At 32.3% G+C, this 19,133-nt stretch overlaps 2 protein-coding genes and 1 long non-coding RNA gene across 7 annotated transcripts in view; 1 reads left to right on the forward strand and 2 right to left on the reverse strand.

Annotated features, from left to right (window-relative positions):
• Positions 1-19,133, forward strand: part of LOC111504932 (pyrokinin-1 receptor) — a 443,518-nt gene that overhangs the window by 207,563 nt on the left and 216,822 nt on the right. The gene's annotated exons all lie outside the window — the stretch shown is intronic.
• Positions 1,595-19,133, reverse strand: part of LOC111510995 (inter-alpha-trypsin inhibitor heavy chain H4) — a 93,029-nt gene continuing 75,490 nt past the window's right edge. For all 4 annotated transcript variants that reach the window (XM_074185341.1, XM_074185339.1, XM_074185340.1 and 1 more), the window contains 2 exons: positions 8,805-8,979; positions 1,595-1,698 (listed from right to left, as the gene is read on the reverse strand). In XM_074185341.1, coding sequence (XP_074041442.1) covers positions 1,659-1,698; positions 8,805-8,979 — 215 coding nt within the window. In that variant the 3' untranslated portion in view covers positions 1,595-1,658. The remainder of the gene's footprint in view (positions 1,699-8,804; positions 8,980-19,133) is intronic.
• On the reverse strand, positions 3,861-8,795 carry LOC141486792 (uncharacterized). Its single transcript, XR_012468054.1, has 2 exons — positions 7,154-8,795; positions 3,861-6,036 (listed from the first exon to the last, which is right to left on the reverse strand). It is a non-coding gene; the product is annotated as an uncharacterized lncRNA (long non-coding RNA).

Below are 19,133 nucleotides of genomic sequence, written 5' to 3' on the forward strand. Positions count from 1 at the left end.
TTATCAAGACTCGTTGCTCCGATCGACTTTCCACACGAGTACTTTAATTCATAAAATTGTCCAAGTAACCTTATTTTGTTGAAAAATATTGAAAAATATCTGTCATTTCAAAGTTTTGGGGTGTGGACCATCGGGGGTAGTCCGTTCCTGACTTTGTAGCAAAACAACTGACTCCTGCATGAAAGCTCATCGACGGAATTCATTTGTTTAGTCAATTACCAAAATTTGGATGATTTTGAATATTCACTTGAAAAGTTATCAAAGAAAAACATTTTTCATTTTGTAACTTCGAGGGCCCGTAACTTGGTTACGAAGACTTTTAGGAAAAAAAGTTATATGAAGTACTGGTGATATTTTGACCCCATCTATACATTCCCGAAAGGAAAAGAGGAAGTCCAGGGACACCCTGTATATATACAGAGAGAGATTTTATCGAGTGTGTATGATGCAAATCAAAAATGCAACAAATAGTGGACATAACACTCTAAAAAGGGGGGCAAACCGCGGACACGTGTTTCTGGCTATTGGTCTCATCAGCGCGGTGCAGCCAAGTGTAAAGATAGGCAACACTTGTTTGTCGAAAGCAGGAAACAACACATACGCACGGAGTCAACAACAGAAGCCAACCGCACATTTGTGGTTCCAGTTAGAAGACCCAGAATTCCCAGGCTACATCTAACATGACCACGTAGGCAGCTATAGCTACATGCGTGACATCCGGGTACAGGATATAAATACAGAGAGAGATTTTATCGGGTGTGTATGATACAAATCAAAAATGCAACAAATAGTGGACCCGGGACGTTTTTTTTTAATCAATTTTAATTCATTTCATTTTCACTAGTGAAATCTTGGTCCATTCTAAACTCTAACTCCTCATGTTGATTTCCTGAAAAACTTTTGAATACTTCATTACCCATTTGTCAATAATAGAATTTCTGAGCATCTAGCATTTCACTTGTACTATTTGCCACATAAATTCAAAATAGCCATATGTTTGTTCAATTCATATATGTTTGTAGATTTAATAATCGCGTCGTGAGTTTCCCGTTTTTCTAGGAAGGTATTTTGCGACATCAATAGAAAATCATATATTCAGTGAAATTAATTCTGCAAGAAACATTCTGTTTCTAACATGTCTGATTCATTTGCAAAAATATAGATTTTCATTAACTAATAATGCGTATTTTCCTCACGTAATATTATGTAATTATGTAATGATTTCTATTATCATTTAAATACGAACGTGATCTTTCAGTACTTTTTTATCTATTTATAGACGGATTTCACAAATAAAGTGTTTACCGGAATTCACATTCTGAGGTTTGGCCTGAACTATTTGAAAAATTATTCTTTTATGTAACAAGAAAATCTTTCACAATGCCGTTCAATTTCATTATTACAATTTGAACTCTTCCTAATGAAAAATAATCAATAATATATCTCATCAGCCCCCAGTTTTTTTGTGGAACAATACAATTTCAGGATAAACGTGTTAAATAAAATCTTATTGTGATATTTTCAGTAAGCAAATTACAAAACGACAACACATGTACAAAAGTTTCTTCAGGCGTCTTCAACAAAAAATCGACAATAGTTTTTATCGTTTAATTAAATTCCAACAATAAATCACATTTCATTAGTGTGAGTTTTCCATTCTACACTGCACTCTTTTTTGGACAGCAAACTCCGACATATCTGGAACACAATTTTCAGTAAGCAACGGCAAAACAGAAAAGAATTTTTATTCCACCATGAAAACAATCAATGCATTTATGTTTTTCGTATTCGACACTATGATATAAATTCTATAATTCACACTTCAACAATCAGAAATACATACATTCGGAGATACGGGGTGTTGAAATTGAATTTTTTGTTGGCTTGCAAAAAATAAGTTATTTGCACGAAATTTCTTATTAATTTTCATGTGACATCTAGAGGGCGCTGCGTATGCTGTCATTATTTATTCCAAATTGTCCTAACTTTTTTTTGACAGTAAACTTTTGGTACTTTTTATGAAAAAACCTAATTTCAACACCATTCTCAAGTAAAAAAGGTACACCTCCTAAACAACGCTGGAGGTGATCATTTTCGAGATATTTACAATTTTCTATATCGATGCATATTACTTTATAGCCAAATTTGATTTCAATAATTTTTGTCGCTCTCCGCTTGCAAATTAAGTTAATTAAATCGAGTAGGCTATGAGACTTTGTTTATAAAAATAGAAGTTCGCTATCACATTTTCAACTATTAATTGACAAATTAATGGCTGATATGGTTTTTGCATACGGCTTGGCTGACGAAAATTCAAGCGACGCCAGACGCATCTATCAGGAAAGGTATCCCCAAGGCGTGACTCCTTGTGCAGCGACATTTGCGAATCTTTTCCGGCGACTTTCCGAAGCTTTGAAACAAATTCTTCAGTAGGACGGCCACGGACTAAGAACTGTAGAATTGGAGGAGGCGGTTCTCGAAGAAATTAGTGAACATCCATAGACAAGTACAAGAAAAATTAGTCAAACTTTAAATATCAGTCACATGACGGTTTGCAGAATCTTAAAGGAACAGCAATTATATCCTTATCATATTCAGCGTGTCCAGGCACGCTACGTGACTTCCAACCACGTATCAAATTTGCTCAATGGATTCAAAGAAAAGTCGAACAATATCCGCAAATTTTATAGAAAATCCTCTCCACAGATGAAGCTAATTTGACAAGAAATGGTATCATGAAATTCCATAACAATCACATCTAGGCAGAAGATAACCCACATGCGATAACGCAAACTCATTTCCAAAACAGATTCTCTTTTAATGTATGGGTAGGCATGATTCGGGATTATTTAATTGGGCCCTATTTTCCCCCCTTACGTTTGAATGGTGATGCTCACCTACATTTTTTGGAACACGAGCTTCCCCAACTTATGGATGATGTTTCCATTGGTCTCCGAAATCACTCTTGGTTTATGCACGATGGAGCTCCTGCTAATTTAAGTGTGATAGCAAGAACTTTTTCAGACGTAGCATATCCCCAACGATGGATAGGAAGAGGAGGCACTGAGCATTGGCCCCCGAGGTCACCGGACCTCAATCCTGTCGATTTTGTTTGGGGACACCTAAAATCACTAGTTTATGCTAGCCCTATTGAAAACGAGGAAATGTTGAGGGATCGCATCATAGCTTGCTGCGAAACGATAAGAAACACTCCGGGCATTTTTCAACGGGTGCGGAATTCTTTGATGAGGAGAGCAGAAGCTTGAATTACTGTTGGGGGTCGTCACTTTGAACAGTTGTTGTAATAGTTGTTTCGTTCGATTTTTATATGTTTATTTTCCATAGTACTTCTCCGGATTGTTTTTTTTACAAACTCCGAAATGTAGCACTTTCTAATTGAATAATTAAACCTGACAATTTTTTTTAATTTGGATTGAATAAGCAGTTCGATAATGTTCAGTTTAGTAGAAGTCTGTACTGATATACTGTGTATGATGAAAATAACTAAAATTGCAAAAAAACTTATGACAAAAACCTACTGTTTTGAAAAATTTCAACAATCTGTATTTCGCAAAGGAATCATTCTTCCTTAAACATTTTATAGGAAAAAGTTGTTTATTTTGACGAGATCCACCACATACTTAGTTTTTGTAATGTTCTCAGCAACTTCACTTAACGCTCTAGGAGCTAAATAATATGCATCGATATAGAAAATTGTAAATATCTCGAAAACGATCACCTCCAGCGTTGTTGAGTAAGTGTACCTTTCTTACTTGGAAAAGGTGTGAGAATTAGGAAAATAATACGAAATGATTTCCCACGTCAAAAATATTCGGGTACCGAATTTCGTGCAATATATATATATATATATATATATATATATATATATATATATATATATATATATATATATATATTTGTAAAAGCTTTTATCTAGAGTCAATAAGTAGGAATAAATTTCACTCAAGTGATTAATGTCTGTTTTTTTATTCATACAATTGTTATTTTCAAAAATGTAAGACATTTCTAGAAAGGACCTCTTAACTGAGGTTGATTCAGTGGCCAATACTTTCATTGCGTTATAATTCATAAGGTGGTCCAAATTATTCACATGGTCTGCTAAAGAGCATCTTTCTGGATGTAATCTACAGTCACTTTTGTGCGAAGTAATTCTAGCACCTAATGATCGTGAAGTTTGGCCAATATATATCCTGTCACATGATTGACAAGGAATACTATACACAACATTCACTTGGTTTATTAGAGGGACCTTGTCCTTGACTTTGCTATGGATTGATTTAATGGTAAGTACCGTTTTATTGGCTATTTTAATGTTAGGTAAATTTTGAAAAATCCTAGATAGTTTGGGAGTGATCTCCTTGATAAAAGGTAAGGATGTAAAAATGAATTGGGTTGGAGCATCACTAGTTATATTGTCATTGACAGGGAGGGTTAAATTGGAAGTTAAATTATAGTTTTCCAGAGATGTTGGTGTACTGAACAAAATATTATTTATCAAACGGATTGGATAAGAATTTTCTATGAAAAGATTAGCAAGAATTTTAAGATTTTTACTATGGAAGCTTATGTCAGAGATTTTTAGCACTCTATTTTTCAGTTGCTTGACCAAGTTCACTTTCATCGAATGTTTATGATACGATAGGTAGTTCATGTATCTACCTGAGCTGCAAGGTTTTCTGTACCAGTCAATTAAGACTTTGTTATCTGTTGTTCTGATGAACTTTGTATCCAGGAATGGTACTGACTGCAAGTTATCTTCTGTTTCTATCGTAAACTGAATGTATGGGTCGTAACTGTTGAGAGTGTCAAGAATCTCATTGATGCCATCATGAGGCAATGAAACTATGATATCATCTACATATTTTTTCAAAAAATGAGGTTTAAAGGATAATACTGGTAATACTGTGTCCAATACATCATCCATCACATATGTTGCTAATATTGGAGAAATAGATGCTCCCATGGGAGTTCCAAAGGTTTGCTTATAAAATTTGTTATTGAAGGAAAAGTATGTGCTGTTAAAAAGGAAGGTTAATAATTTGGAAAAGGTTTCTTCATCAATGTTACAATGATTACTTATGTTGCTCCAATTCTTATGGATTGATCTCAGACATGCTTCTAAATAGACGTTACTAAATAAGGAGACTACATCCAGACTAGCTATGATATAGTTTGGAGGTAAAGTAGTGTTATTAAATTTTTCTGTTACTTCAAATGAATCTTTTATATAGTAGTCATTGTCATATTCATATGCTTTGGTCAAAATACTAGTTAAAAGGGAGGCTAGAGCCTCAGTAGGCGCACCTATAGAGGCTACAATAGGTCTCACCGATAGTGTAGGTTTATGTATTTTGGGTAAAGCATAGAACCTCGGAGCGATACCATTATAGCAAGTAAGTTTCTTTTTTGTTATTTCATCAATATAGTTACTATTTTTAAGTTCTTTAATGAAGGTATTACATTTTCTTTGAATGGAGGTTGTTGGATCTTTATTTAATTCTGTATATGATGTATTATTTAGGATGATCTCATTTGACAAATTTATATACTGTTCTTTTTCCATAACCACTGTGATATTGCCTTTGTCTGAAGAAGTTAAGATTAAATTTGGGTTTTCTTTCAAAAATTTTTTTGACTTTAATAATAAATTTCGAAACACTGTTGTATGGTGAGATGTGTTATGGATATGATTGGTAATAACGTTGGAAGCCCTTGCCATAGTGATATTTCTCTGAGACTGGTCTAGGATATTCGATGTAATATAATCTACATCAGCCAAAATCCTCTTGATAGAAATGTCCTTACCTACTAATGGTTCAATACTAAATTTGGGGCCTAATGCCAGAAACTTTGATACCTCATCAGGGATGGGTATGTTCGAAATGTTCTTAATCCATTTAGGATTAAGTACCAATCATGTTCCAACGGAACCAATCCGTTCCAACGGATTGGTACATGACTTACGGAGACATGACATTGAAGGACGTGAAACTATGGTCCAAAACTAAAATGAAACTAGCCAAAGAGATTAATAGAAAAAGTTTCCTATTACAGTGCAGAAAATTCAATATTCTCCCGAATCACATCACGAATACTACCAGACCGATAGAATCCCTCTTACAAAGACAAGAAGTGTACACCAACTTCAAAGAACAAAATTACAGGTTAGGAATAAAACTTTTGAATATAGAAATTTCGTCAAATCATAAATTGATACAAAAATTGGAAAAGCTTCTGGAGTCACTAAAGAGTAATATAATATCACAAACAGGTGAATTAATTTTTCAAAATTTCATGAGCAGACAACTTAAAGCATATAACAAAATTTTCCATAGAGTCAAATTAAAGAATATCAATAAAATTAATAGTTTAAAACAAACAAATTTAGATTTAAAATTAAAATCAAATCCTAAATGGATTAAGAACATTTCGAACATACCCATCCCTGATGAGGTATCAAAGTTTCTGGCATTAGGCCCCAAATTTAGTATTGAACCATTAGTAGGTAAGGACATTTCTATCAAGAGGATTTTGGCTGATGTAGATTATATTACATCGAATATCCTAGACCAGTCTCAGAGAAATATCACTATGGCAAGGTCTTCCAACGTTATTACCAATCATATCCATAACACATCTCACCATACAACAGTGTTTCGAAATTTATTATTAAAGTCAAAAAAATTTTTGAAAGAAAACCCAAATTTAATCTTAACTTCTTCAGACAAAGGCAATATCACAGTGGTTATGGAAAAAGAACAGTATATAAATTTGTCAAATGAGATCATCCTAAATAATACATCATATACAGAATTAAATAAAGATCCAACAACCTCCATTCAAAGAAAATGTAATACCTTCATTAAAGAACTTAAAAATAGTAACTATATTGATGAAATAACAAAAAAGAAACTTACTTGCTATAATGGTATCGCTCCGAGGTTCTATGCTTTACCCAAAATACATAAACCTACACTATCGGTGAGACCTATTGTAGCCTCTATAGGTGCGCCTACTGAGGCTCTAGCCTCCCTTTTAACTAGTATTTTGACCAAAGCATATGAATATGACAATGACTACTATATAAAAGATTCATTTGAAGTAACAGAAAAATTTAATAACACTACTTTACCTCCAAACTATATCATAGCTAGTCTGGATGTAGTCTCCTTATTTAGTAACGTCTATTTAGAAGCATGTCTGAGATCAATCCATAAGAATTGGAGCAACATAAGTAATCATTGTAACATTGATGAAGAAACCTTTTCCAAATTATTAACCTTCCTTTTTAACAGCACATACTTTTCCTTCAATAACAAATTTTATAAGCAAACCTTTGGAACTCCCATGGGAGCATCTATTTCTCCAATATTAGCAACATATGTGATGGATGATGTATTGGACACAGTATTACCAGTATTATCCTTTAAACCTCATTTTTTGAAAAAATATGTAGATGATATCATAGTTTCATTGCCTCATGATGGCATCAATGAGATTCTTGACACTCTCAACAGTTACGACCCATACATTCAGTTTACGATAGAAACAGAAGATAACTTGCAGTCAGTACCATTCCTGGATACAAAGTTCATCAGAACAACAGATAACAAAGTCTTAATTGACTGGTACAGAAAACCTTGCAGCTCAGGTAGATACATGAACTACCTATCGTATCATAAACATTCGATGAAAGTGAACTTGGTCAAGCAACTGAAAAATAGAGTGCTAAAAATCTCTGACATAAGCTTCCATAGTAAAAATCTTAAAATTCTTGCTAATCTTTTCATAGAAAATTCTTATCCAATCCGTTTGATAAATAATATTTTGTTCAGTACACCAACATCTCTGGAAAACTATAATTTAACTTCCAATTTAACCCTCCCTGTCAATGACAATATAACTAGTGATGCTCCAACCCAATTCATTTTTACATCCTTACCTTTTATCAAGGAGATCACTCCCAAACTATCTAGGATTTTTCAAAATTTACCTAACATTAAAATAGCCAATAAAACGGTACTTACCATTAAATCAATCCATAGCAAAGTCAAGGACAAGGTCCCTCTAATAAACCAAGTGAATGTTGTGTATAGTATTCCTTGTCAATCATGTGACAGGATATATATTGGCCAAACTTCACGATCATTAGGTGCTAGAATTACTTCGCACAAAAGTGACTGTAGATTACATCCAGAAAGATGCTCTTTAGCAGACCATGTGAATAATTTGGACCACCTTATGAATTATAACGCAATGAAAGTATTGGCCACTGAATCAACCTCAGTTAAGAGGTCCTTTCTAGAAATGTCTTACATTTTTGAAAATAACAATTGTATGAATAAAAAAACAGACATTAATCACTTGAGTGAAATTTATTCCTACTTATTGACTCTAGATAAAAGCTTTTACAAAAACAATATCAATTTAAACAATTCCATTGTATAATATATCTTAAATTTAATCTTTCATAATAATTTTACCAAACATAAATTTTACATTATACACTAGAGTACACTTGGTACTCCTAGTGAGAGCATATAAATATATATATATATATATATATATATATATATATATATATATATATATATATATATGCATGTAACGCATTGTATTCACAAGATATTCATATCTCATGCACAATTCATAGACTTTTGTAGGTGATTCTTATTGATTCAAAGACATAATGTAAATATTAGTACAGTCTGGCTTTGTGGAATTATTCATTTAGAAACGATTATTTCGAAAAATATCTTTCCGATAATGCAAATGTTACTTACTTGCTTTCTAAAGGACAGAAATATTTCTCGAACGTTTGGAAATCAGTCAAATAAGTAAATACTTCATGACAATCTTTCAGAAGTGTACATTGTCCCGAAATTGTACCATTCAAAGGTGTTTCGGGACAATCGAGGCCTGCAGCAACGGAAGCATGTTCACCAAGTTCATAAGTACCTGTGAAATGAATGTAGTTCAGTGTTTCATTGAAATAAATACGAAAATAAATACGATTCTGAGAATAGGGTGTGTCGAACTGTCAAATAAAAGAAAAGTGGTCAAGTGGTCTCCTTTCACTTCAAATGAAAACTTTTTACCCTGTATCACTGGAAATAATAATAATAATAATAAAAAACTTTATTCACCGTAAGAGTACAGAATATAAATAAATGAACTACATGATAGAGTGGAAATAAAGACTTGAACGATAAGCGCTATTGCACTTGTTTCGTTATTGTGTAACAAGGAGTATAATTTATAGAGTACGCTACAAGACAAATAGAATGTAACATAAAAATAAAAAATAATAATTTGAAAAGACATGACGTTTTGAGTTGACAGAGAATATAAATAAAACAATAATAATAATAATAATAATAATAATAATAAGATTCGTGTAAACTTAACACAGGGTGCCTGTTTATGGTAACAATGAGTATATTTTCTAGAATACGGCACAAGACAAATAATATAAAAAGAAATAAAACAAGGACATAAACCAATATATGTTGACAGAATGTAAAAATAATAATAAGATTTGTATAAAATTTATATAATGTGACTAGGGTAATATAGCATAATTGGTTGGTATACTTTTTATTCTAATATATTTATCACATATTGTCTTTGTTTTTCGAATATAAACGATTTCAAATTCTTCTTGAAAATTGGAGTGCGGTTACTGTTTTTAATTTTATCAGGAATAATATTGTAGAATTTGGTTGATGTGTATGAAAATGCTCTTTGTGAAATTGACTTTTTCAGTATGATAGGATACGGTATTTTCTTGTAATTTCTTGTATAGTAACTGTGATGTTCTTTTATTTGATTTTTGTTGGAATTGTATTTGACGAGTACGTTATTTGACATTCCTTGTATAGTTCGTCCGAGGAATAGCGATTGTTTCTAAACATTAATATTTTTAAGTATTTTCCTTTGCAGGATTTCTAACGGGTTGAGATGGGTACGTAGAGCAGCTCCCCAGGCTACAATGCCATATTTAAAATGACTTTCAACCAGGGCATAATAAAGATTTTTTAATTCTTTGATGGGGAGATATTTCCTCAGAAATCTGAATCTGAATAGGATTGTCTGAAGTTTCTTGATGACATACTTGATATGAGTATCCCATTTCAGGTACCTATCCAAATAAACACCTAAATATTTCACTTCGCTAACTGCTTGAATTGTAAAGTTTGATGTTTGGTTTTTGATAAGGAGATTGTCAAAAGGGCAGGAATTGTTTGAATTGCAACTAAAGGGTAAGAAATTGGTTTTCTCCATATTAACAGTGAGTAATTTCAACTACATTTTTGAGGTTATTTCAGGTCTTTTCCTCATAAAAAATGGCTGCATCATCTGCATATCCAATTATTGTACCAGCTGTATTAAGTTTGAATAGGTCGTTTATGTAGAGATTGAATGAAGTTGGTCCTAAGATTGTACCTTGGGGCACACCACATTCTACTCTTCTCGGCTCGCTTTGTATCCCTTCGATTCTTACTGACTGTTCTCTATTGAGTAAATAGCTTTCAAACAGTTTCAGGCAATTGCCCCTAATACCGTTATTTTCCAATGTATTCAGAAGTTTTTTATGATCCACGGTGTCAAAGGCTTTTGAGAGATCAATGAATAGACAGAGAGAGGGTGTGGAGTTCTCTAAAGCCTTGTGTATCTTCTCAGTTAAAGTTATTAAAGCATCATCGGTGGAAATATTTTGTCTGGAAATTGAATTTTACAATTGGAAAATAACTTTTCGAGATGGTTTTGATTGATAATGCAATTTAATGATAAAAATGTTTTATAGTACCTTATTGTATTATCAAACACGTTTTTTGCCACTTTTATCTGTAACTAACGTTACTGCAGTTCCGTCCCATAAGGACATTTTCAAACTAATACAATAAACTGTAAATCATTCATAATGTTGCCCCTCATATGTCTAAACACCACTGTAAAAAATACCAGAGATACTCAACTTAGTTGACTACTTGAATTTTGTTTACCTGCGGTACCTAATTTGAGTAAACCAGATCGATTTCCACCGGTTTCCAAATTAGCGTACTCACCTTGTTACAGGTAAACAAAATTCAGGTACTCGATTTTTTTTTTGTTTTTTTTTTGTTTGTTTGTTTGTTTAAAGGCGTCGACTACGAGGTCATTGGCCTTCTACTATTAGTTCGTTCAACATTTGATTTCTTCTTCAAATTTTTGAGTATAGCCCAATAGCTTTCATAAATTTGATCATTCTCTCCAGACTTTCATTATGATCTTTCAAACATTCCTTCATAGAATTTGGTATTTCAAATCGTTGTCTAGCTTCATCATATTGGACACAATTTAGCAAGATATGTTTCACTGTTAGCCTCTTTCTACATTGTTGGCATATTGGTTGTTGTTCTCCTGAGAGCATGAATATGTTGGTTAAGTTGGTATGACCTATTCTCAAGCGTGTAATCACAGTTTGTTCTCTTCGTGTCTTTGGAATAGAATGTCTCCAGGGTGTGATTTATGGCTTCACCTCTTTCAATTTTGCTTCTGTTGTTTAAAATAATATTTCACGTCTTCCGGTCGAATAGGAATATTATCACAAACATCAGGTATTTCGGTAGCTCGTTTGGCTGCCTGCTCTGCTAATTCATTGCCCGAGATTTCTTGGGGACTAGGAGTCCATGCAAATTCGATGTGTTTTCCATTCCTATTCGTCCAGTGTATGGATGCCAAAATGGTCTGTACTAGTGGATCTTTATTAAATGAATTTTCTAGTGCGTGTAGTAAGCTTAAGGAGTCCGTACAAATGAGAAATTTTATTTCATTATGGAATTGACAGAAATAGGTTGCTTGTAGGATAGCGTATAATTCGGCTGTGAAAATACTTGTTTGTGCCGGTAAACTCCAACTGTGAGTCGAACCTGCTATTACTTACAGTGGTGTTTAGATATGTAATTGACAAACAACTACTAATAACTACTTCAATAGAAATTGTTTTTTTTATTTTGTTCCTTCTGAACACTGTGATGATGTGGAATCACAGATATAATAATAATAATAATAATAATAATATACTTTATTTCAAAAAATGCAGACTAATACAGCTGAAGCAGTAATGAAGACATAGAATGAAAAGGCGTCACAGAGAAAAACATTAAACATTTGTATATATAATATCTAAAAATAAAAATTAAATAATGAAGTAGACATAAAATATGTTGCAAAAATATTCATAAACATATATTGAAGACATATAGAGTTGCCTATCAGCTGGGAAAATTACAATTAAAATATTCACCAGTATTATATGGTTCATTTTCTATAATAACTTTTTTAATTTCTTTCTTGAATTTGCTGATGCCATTGATTGATTTTATTCGAGCTGGCAATTCATTGAAAAATTTTATACACATGACTACTTTCTGTTATAGAGAGTCTGTGTAATGGATACATGATATTTCTCGTTCTTGTTTCATGCCCGTGTGAAATATTATAGGTCAAAAGGTATCTTTATTTTTGAAAAAATATATTAAGCATTCATATATATATATATATACAGTGTGACCCATTTAAAATGGAACCACCCCTGTAGAATGTTCATTTTTCAATCAATCTCAATTTTTTTATTGAAATATTAAGCATGAAAAACTGTATCTTGACACTAACTTTCACAATTTTAGTTTCATTTCCAAGGCACTCTATGGTTTTTTTTGTTTGTCAAAAACGGCAAAAGTTTATTAGGCAATTTTTGTTTTCAAATTTGACTACACCACTGGATTCGTAGTCGTTATAAATCAAAACTGTCAAATTTTAATTAAAAAATATTTGTTAACAACGAAGTTACAACAACTTCAATTTTGGTAACAAAGTATTTGTTTGTAATTTTTATTCAGATTATAGACATATTTGAGATCTGACAACACTGTCATCACCAAGTAGAACACCAGTGAATTTGTACAGTGAAAATCCGAAGTCAACAGCTCAATGCGTTCTACAGTTATAACTCCTGAAAATATGGTAATGTGAGAGATTTGTGGTGCAAGCGTTTTGTAATAAAAAATCTGACTACGCCACTGGATTTGTGGATAATATTTCCTTAAAATCATGCATTTGAGTGTAGGTTACGAGAAGTGAAAATTAAAATAAAAATTGAATAATTGAATAACAGAAAATTAAAAGTTCATTTTCAAGTTACGCAGTAGTAGACCAAGTTCAGAATCTCATGTCATGGGATCTCCCAATTGCGCTTTTACCAAATCTTGATAGAATCTTGAAGTATTAATGGTCATACTTGTAAGCTTTTTGGAAGTTTCCCAATAATAAATAATAGTACTTTTGTAACAGCGCACCTGGAAAATCACATTTTATGAGATTCTGAACTTACTCTACCTTCTTCTATAGCTGATGGAAACAAAATGTATACAAACAAGTTTCAAAGTATTTATTCAACAATTAATTGCCATTAAGAAAAAACTGATACTAAAATAAACATTGATTTAAAACTAAACATTCAAATTTTTGTGGCTTCTACCAAACCTCCATTAAGTTCAATACATTTATCGTATCTCTTCCGAATATTGTTTACACTATTTCTTATTTGTTGAACTGTAATTTCAGCACAAGCTTGTCGTATCCTTTGCATGAGTTCAGCTCGATTCGTTGGTCTTGTTCTGTATACTTTTTGTATCAGAATACCCCACAGAAAAAAGTCTAATATTGTTAGATCAGGCGATCTAGGTGGCCATTCAATTAAGTCACTACCTCGTCCTATCCAATGATTTGGAAACTGGTTATTTAGCCACTCTTTAACAATCCTCGAATTGTGCACGGAACAGCCGTCGAGCTGAAAATATAAATTTACTTGTTCCGCAAGAGGCATTTCATCTATTTCGTCCGATAATTGGTTATTTAGAAATTCCAAAAAATTTTGCCCGTTTATGTTTCCATCAAAAAAATATGGACCTATTATTCTATTTTGTACTATACCACACCAAACGTTAACTTTTTCGGAATATTGACTTTTACAATTTATGATCCAGTGCGGATTTTCCGTAGCCCAATACCGAGCATTTTGCGATGAAACTACCCCATTGGTGCTGAAAGAAGCTTCATCACTAAACATTATGCAGTTTAAAAAATTTCTTGTATTCAGGTACTCGCCTTGTGCCCACAAACAAAATTCCATACGTTTCACTTCATCACCTGCCTTTAAAGAGTGAAGAAATTTAGGTTTAAATGCTCTCATTTTGTTTTGTTTAAGACATCGTCGAATAGTCTCTCTCGGTAAGTTTAAATCCAAACTGGCTACTCGTAAACTTCTGTTTGGGTGGTTTCTAAAATAATCTAAAACAGCACCTTCGTTTAAATTTCTTCTTCGGTGATTATTTTTCAAAATATGTTTGCTGACTGCACCGGTTTCTTTAAATGTTTTGTTAATTTTACTGACGGTGCTTCTGTCAATGGGAAGTCGATTTGGATGTCTGTGATTAAATATCCTAGCTGCTTCTCTTTCACTATGATAATTGTCCCCAGAAATTCTCACAATTTCAATTCTTTCTTCTAATGATAATTGCAAAGCCATTATTAAATGCACGTAACTAACAACTATTATTTTATTTATGATTAACTGTCAAAATCACAGCCTACTGTTGATTTATTATAAAACCTTTGCATAATGAGTTCAGCTTCCTCTAATTATTGATATCTCCTCTAAAAGATTGTTTTAGCTGAGTTATGAAGAATTTACAGGGAACAATTTTTGTCCTGCTCTCTGTTTTATTATTGAATAAATGATTTCCATGCTTTAAATCAATTTGATTTTAGCGGCTATGCGGAAGAATGTACTAAGTACTGCATAACTTGAAAATGAATTTTTAATTTTCTGTTATTCTAGAATACACTTCTCGTAACCTACACTCAAATGAATGATTTTAAGGGAATATTATCCACAAATCCAGTGGCGTAGTCAGATTTTTATTACAAAACGCTTGCACCACAAATCTCTCACATTACCATATTTTCAGGAGTTATAACTGTAGAACGCATTGAGCTGTTGACTTCGGATTTTCACTGTACAAATTCACTGGTGTTCTACTTGGTGATGACAGTGTTGTCAGATCTCAAATATGTCTATAATCTGAATAAAAATTACAAAGAAATACTTTGTTTCCAAAATTGAAGTTGTTGTAACTTCGTTGTTAACAAATATTTTTTAATGAAAATTTGACAGTTTTGATTTATAACGACTACGAATCCAGTGGTGTAGTCAAATTTGAAAACAAAAATTGCCTAATAAACTTTTGCCGTTTTTGACAAACAAAAAAAACCATAGAGTGCCTTGGAAATGAAACTAAAATTGTGAAAGTTAGTGTAAAGATACAGTTTGTCATGCTTAATATTTCAATGAAAAAAAATTGAGATTGATTGAAAAATGCACATTCTACAGGGGTGGTTCCATTTTAAATGGGTCACACTGTTGTATATATCTCGATATATATATATATATATATATATATATATATATATATATATATATATATATATATATATATATATATATATATGCCAAAAATTGTCATTATATTATTTTTCCGAAAACACCCTCTACATGATGCTATGTAGGCCATGTTTAACATAACCCGTAAGGTTCTTTTTTGTATTACAAAATTTTTTTGGACATCATGACTACATCCCCAAAACAAAATTCCGTACTTTGCCACCGATTCGAAGCTGGAATGATATATTATTTTCATTGAGTTTGGGTGGAGATATTTGTTGGGAGATCTTATAGCATAAAGCACCCTATTGAGTTTCATACATAGATCTTCTATATGTTCTGACCAGGTCAGAAATTCATTGATATATAAACCAAGAAACTTTGATTTTGATGTTATTTCTCTGTCTTTTGTAACTATTTTAATTGTCGGTGGACATTCCAACTGCAACTGTCTTGAGCGAAACAATACCGTGTGGGTTTTTGATTCGTTAAGAATTAATTTGTTGCTATCAAACCATTCTTTTGTTTTTTTAAAGAGATTTTCAGTATTTTCTATGATTTTTGGGAAATTTCACCGCCAATCAATATATTTGTATCATCAGCATAGCTTGTTATGAACTGATCATTTCTGGTATTCATTGAGCATAAGTCATTAGTAAAGATTATAAATAGAATCGGTCCGAAAATGCTACGTTGCGGTATTCCAATATTTGATTGAAGTATCTGTGATTTATAAATCATTCCCTTACTTTTAATGGAAACTCTCTGAGTTCGACCATTCAGGTATGAACTAGCCCATTTCAAAGCGTTTCCTCTAATTCCATACTTCTCTAATTTATACATCAGAAAAGATCTGTCCAAACAGTCATATGCTTTAGAAAGGTTAGGTAAGGTTAGGTAGGTAGGTAAGGTTAGGTTAGATCCAAAGTGAGTGGGTCTATTCGACCCTCCATCGCAACCCGCAAGGGTTTATTGTGTTTCACACCTCTTCACACTCGACCAAATAAACCCAGCTTCTCAACGAAGCCGATTATTTTGTATGGTGAGTGGTCTTTCAGGTCAAATGGTGAGAGTACGGATCTACCGAGCTCTAAAAACCTGATTCGGTCTCCAGCGGGGCAGGCACAAAGTATATGCTCTGCTGTTTCATCGTTAATGAGGTAGTCGGATAGTCAAGGTGCAAGATTCCCACCTCGACAACCGCAACAACCTTCCCATATGAGGGTTTTTGCACGTAAGCTACACCTGACGATGCCTTAGTTTCAACCGTGCAGGGCTTTTTTGCCTCTGGTTTTGCTGAATCATCACTTAAGCGCAAATGTTGGCTAACCTGCTCATTGGGGGTTTGCTCCTCCACTTGAGACAGATTCTGCGCATGCCGCTCAAGAATTTGGTGCAAGGCGGTTTCGTCAGGTACCCCACTCTTGAGGAAATGACTCAGTCGTTTCATGGCTGCACCACCAAACCTCCTATTAGGTTCAGTTATTGGATCAGGAGTTGGAGAGTTTAAAAGCTCTCGCTGCTGATCTAAATTTATAGGGAGGTCAGTTGGAGTCGTAAGCTCGACAATCATCTCCTCTGTAGACTCAGCGTCAGAAAGAATTTTTAAGGTTACTCTGTTCATAAAAGTCCCACGACTAGCTAGGGAAAGAAGGTTAATCACGAAAGATAGTCTAATCATCAAGTTCAAAATCATGAAGAATAGAGATGAAGGTCCTAAAAATATGAGCGATAGTTCATTCGATTCGGAATCACCTATAGAAAATATTTTTGAAGGATTTTGGTGCAGGTAAAAAATTTCAATTGTTATTAACAAAATAAGATTTAAAAAAATGGTATTTAGTTTTTCGTTATTAACTCAAAAAATATTGATATTTAAGCAATTTTGAAAAAAGCTCGTTAAAGAGGAGGAAATTTCCCATAAAAAAGTTTCGACTCCCGAAATTTTTGATTGTTTAAATAATTAGTTGAGACATAATTTTGCTTTCAAAAATCATAATTTATACTTTTGAATAGTATGGCAAAAACATTATTCATTATTTGATTGTTTATTAGTTTAACAATTTGTATTAAACAAATATTGACCAATGTTTTTTTTCTGAAGCAGAAAAAAATTATAAAAACAGCTATATATAAAAAAGTGACATCATTTTTTTCAAATACCGTATCATATGATAATAGAAAGTATTATAATAAATAAGAAAATAAAGTATAATAATCAACAATTATTATAATACTTTATAATATTGAACGATACGGTATTGAAAAAAATTTATAGCACTTTTTTATATATAGGTGTTTTCATAAATTTTCTGCTTCAGAGAAAAAATATAACGTTGGTCAATATTTGTTCATAACAAATTGTTAAACTAATGAAAAATTGAATGAAAGATATAAAAAAAAATGTCAAACTATTTAAAAGTGTAAATTATGATTTTCAAAAGCAAAATCATTTGTTAACTAATTATTTAAACAATCGAAATATAAAAAATCGATTTTGAACAATTGAAAATTAAAATTAGGAGAATTTTTTTCTCAATCATAAATTATCTCTAAACGACAGAATAGCAAAAAAAAATTTTCAAAAATATTGAATCTCTCTTATTGTTAAAAACAATTCAATAGACAAATTAGTAAACAATGATAGTAACTGCCATTGTTCAATGTGAAAACAGACATAGCTGAATATCAATTGAATAAAAAAATTCATCAACAATTTTCATATGTCATTTTGCAATAGTTATAAAAAATCATAATTAACAAATTAATGATTGTTTTATGAACTTTTATCACAGGATCGTATGAAGTATATATATATATATATATATATATATATATATATATATATATATATATATATATATATATATATATATATATCAAAAGGGTTCCATGAAGTTTGAAATTCATAGACCAATTACTTATACCTTTTATCCCATTATTTATGCCAATGAAGATTGGGAAAAAATTTGTTAGTTAACAATTGAATAACTTTTTGAGTCCTACGGGACTTAATTCATCCTAATGTAAAGAAGATATAAGACTTTTTTTCAAATTTTTAAAATGTCATTTTATGTTATGAAAAAATTATTTATTTTGATAAACTCTCTTTAGCGGCAGCGCGCGCATGCCGTAACAGCCACGCGAAACACTATTTTCAACGTCAAATCAAAATTATGAATAATAGAGATAAAGTTTTGGGAGTCGGGACTTTTTTATCGGAAATTTCCTTCTCTTTAACGAGGTTGCGTTTACGCAGCTATTTTTATCAAGTACTTTCTTGGTTTTTTTCTCATTTTGTCTTCAATCGAGGACCGCCTGCCCGGTACTGACGATGCCCAATAGGCTGAAACAGCTGTATACCGGTGGCTCTTAAATTGAAATCAATATGGAAATGATCAAAGAGTACTTATTTATTTATTTTTTGATTTTCATGGAATTATTTTCCAGCAGCTTGACTGCTGATTTCATATAATTTATAGAAACATGTGGATTCGTTTTCCGATGTCATTCCAGGTTAGCTTCCCAAATTTCTGCTACCGCAGTTGTCGGTTGATTGGTCAAACCACCAACACTAACATAAAAACTTGGCAAGTTGACTTGTGTGTCACACCAATAGGTGGTT

The sequence above is a fragment of the Leptinotarsa decemlineata genome, unplaced genomic scaffold, assembly GCF_025532065.1.
Source record: "Leptinotarsa decemlineata unplaced genomic scaffold, Ldec_3_MD MMD2_tig00026374_RagTag_RagTag, whole genome shotgun sequence".
NCBI lineage: Eukaryota > Metazoa > Arthropoda > Insecta > Coleoptera > Chrysomelidae > Leptinotarsa > Leptinotarsa decemlineata.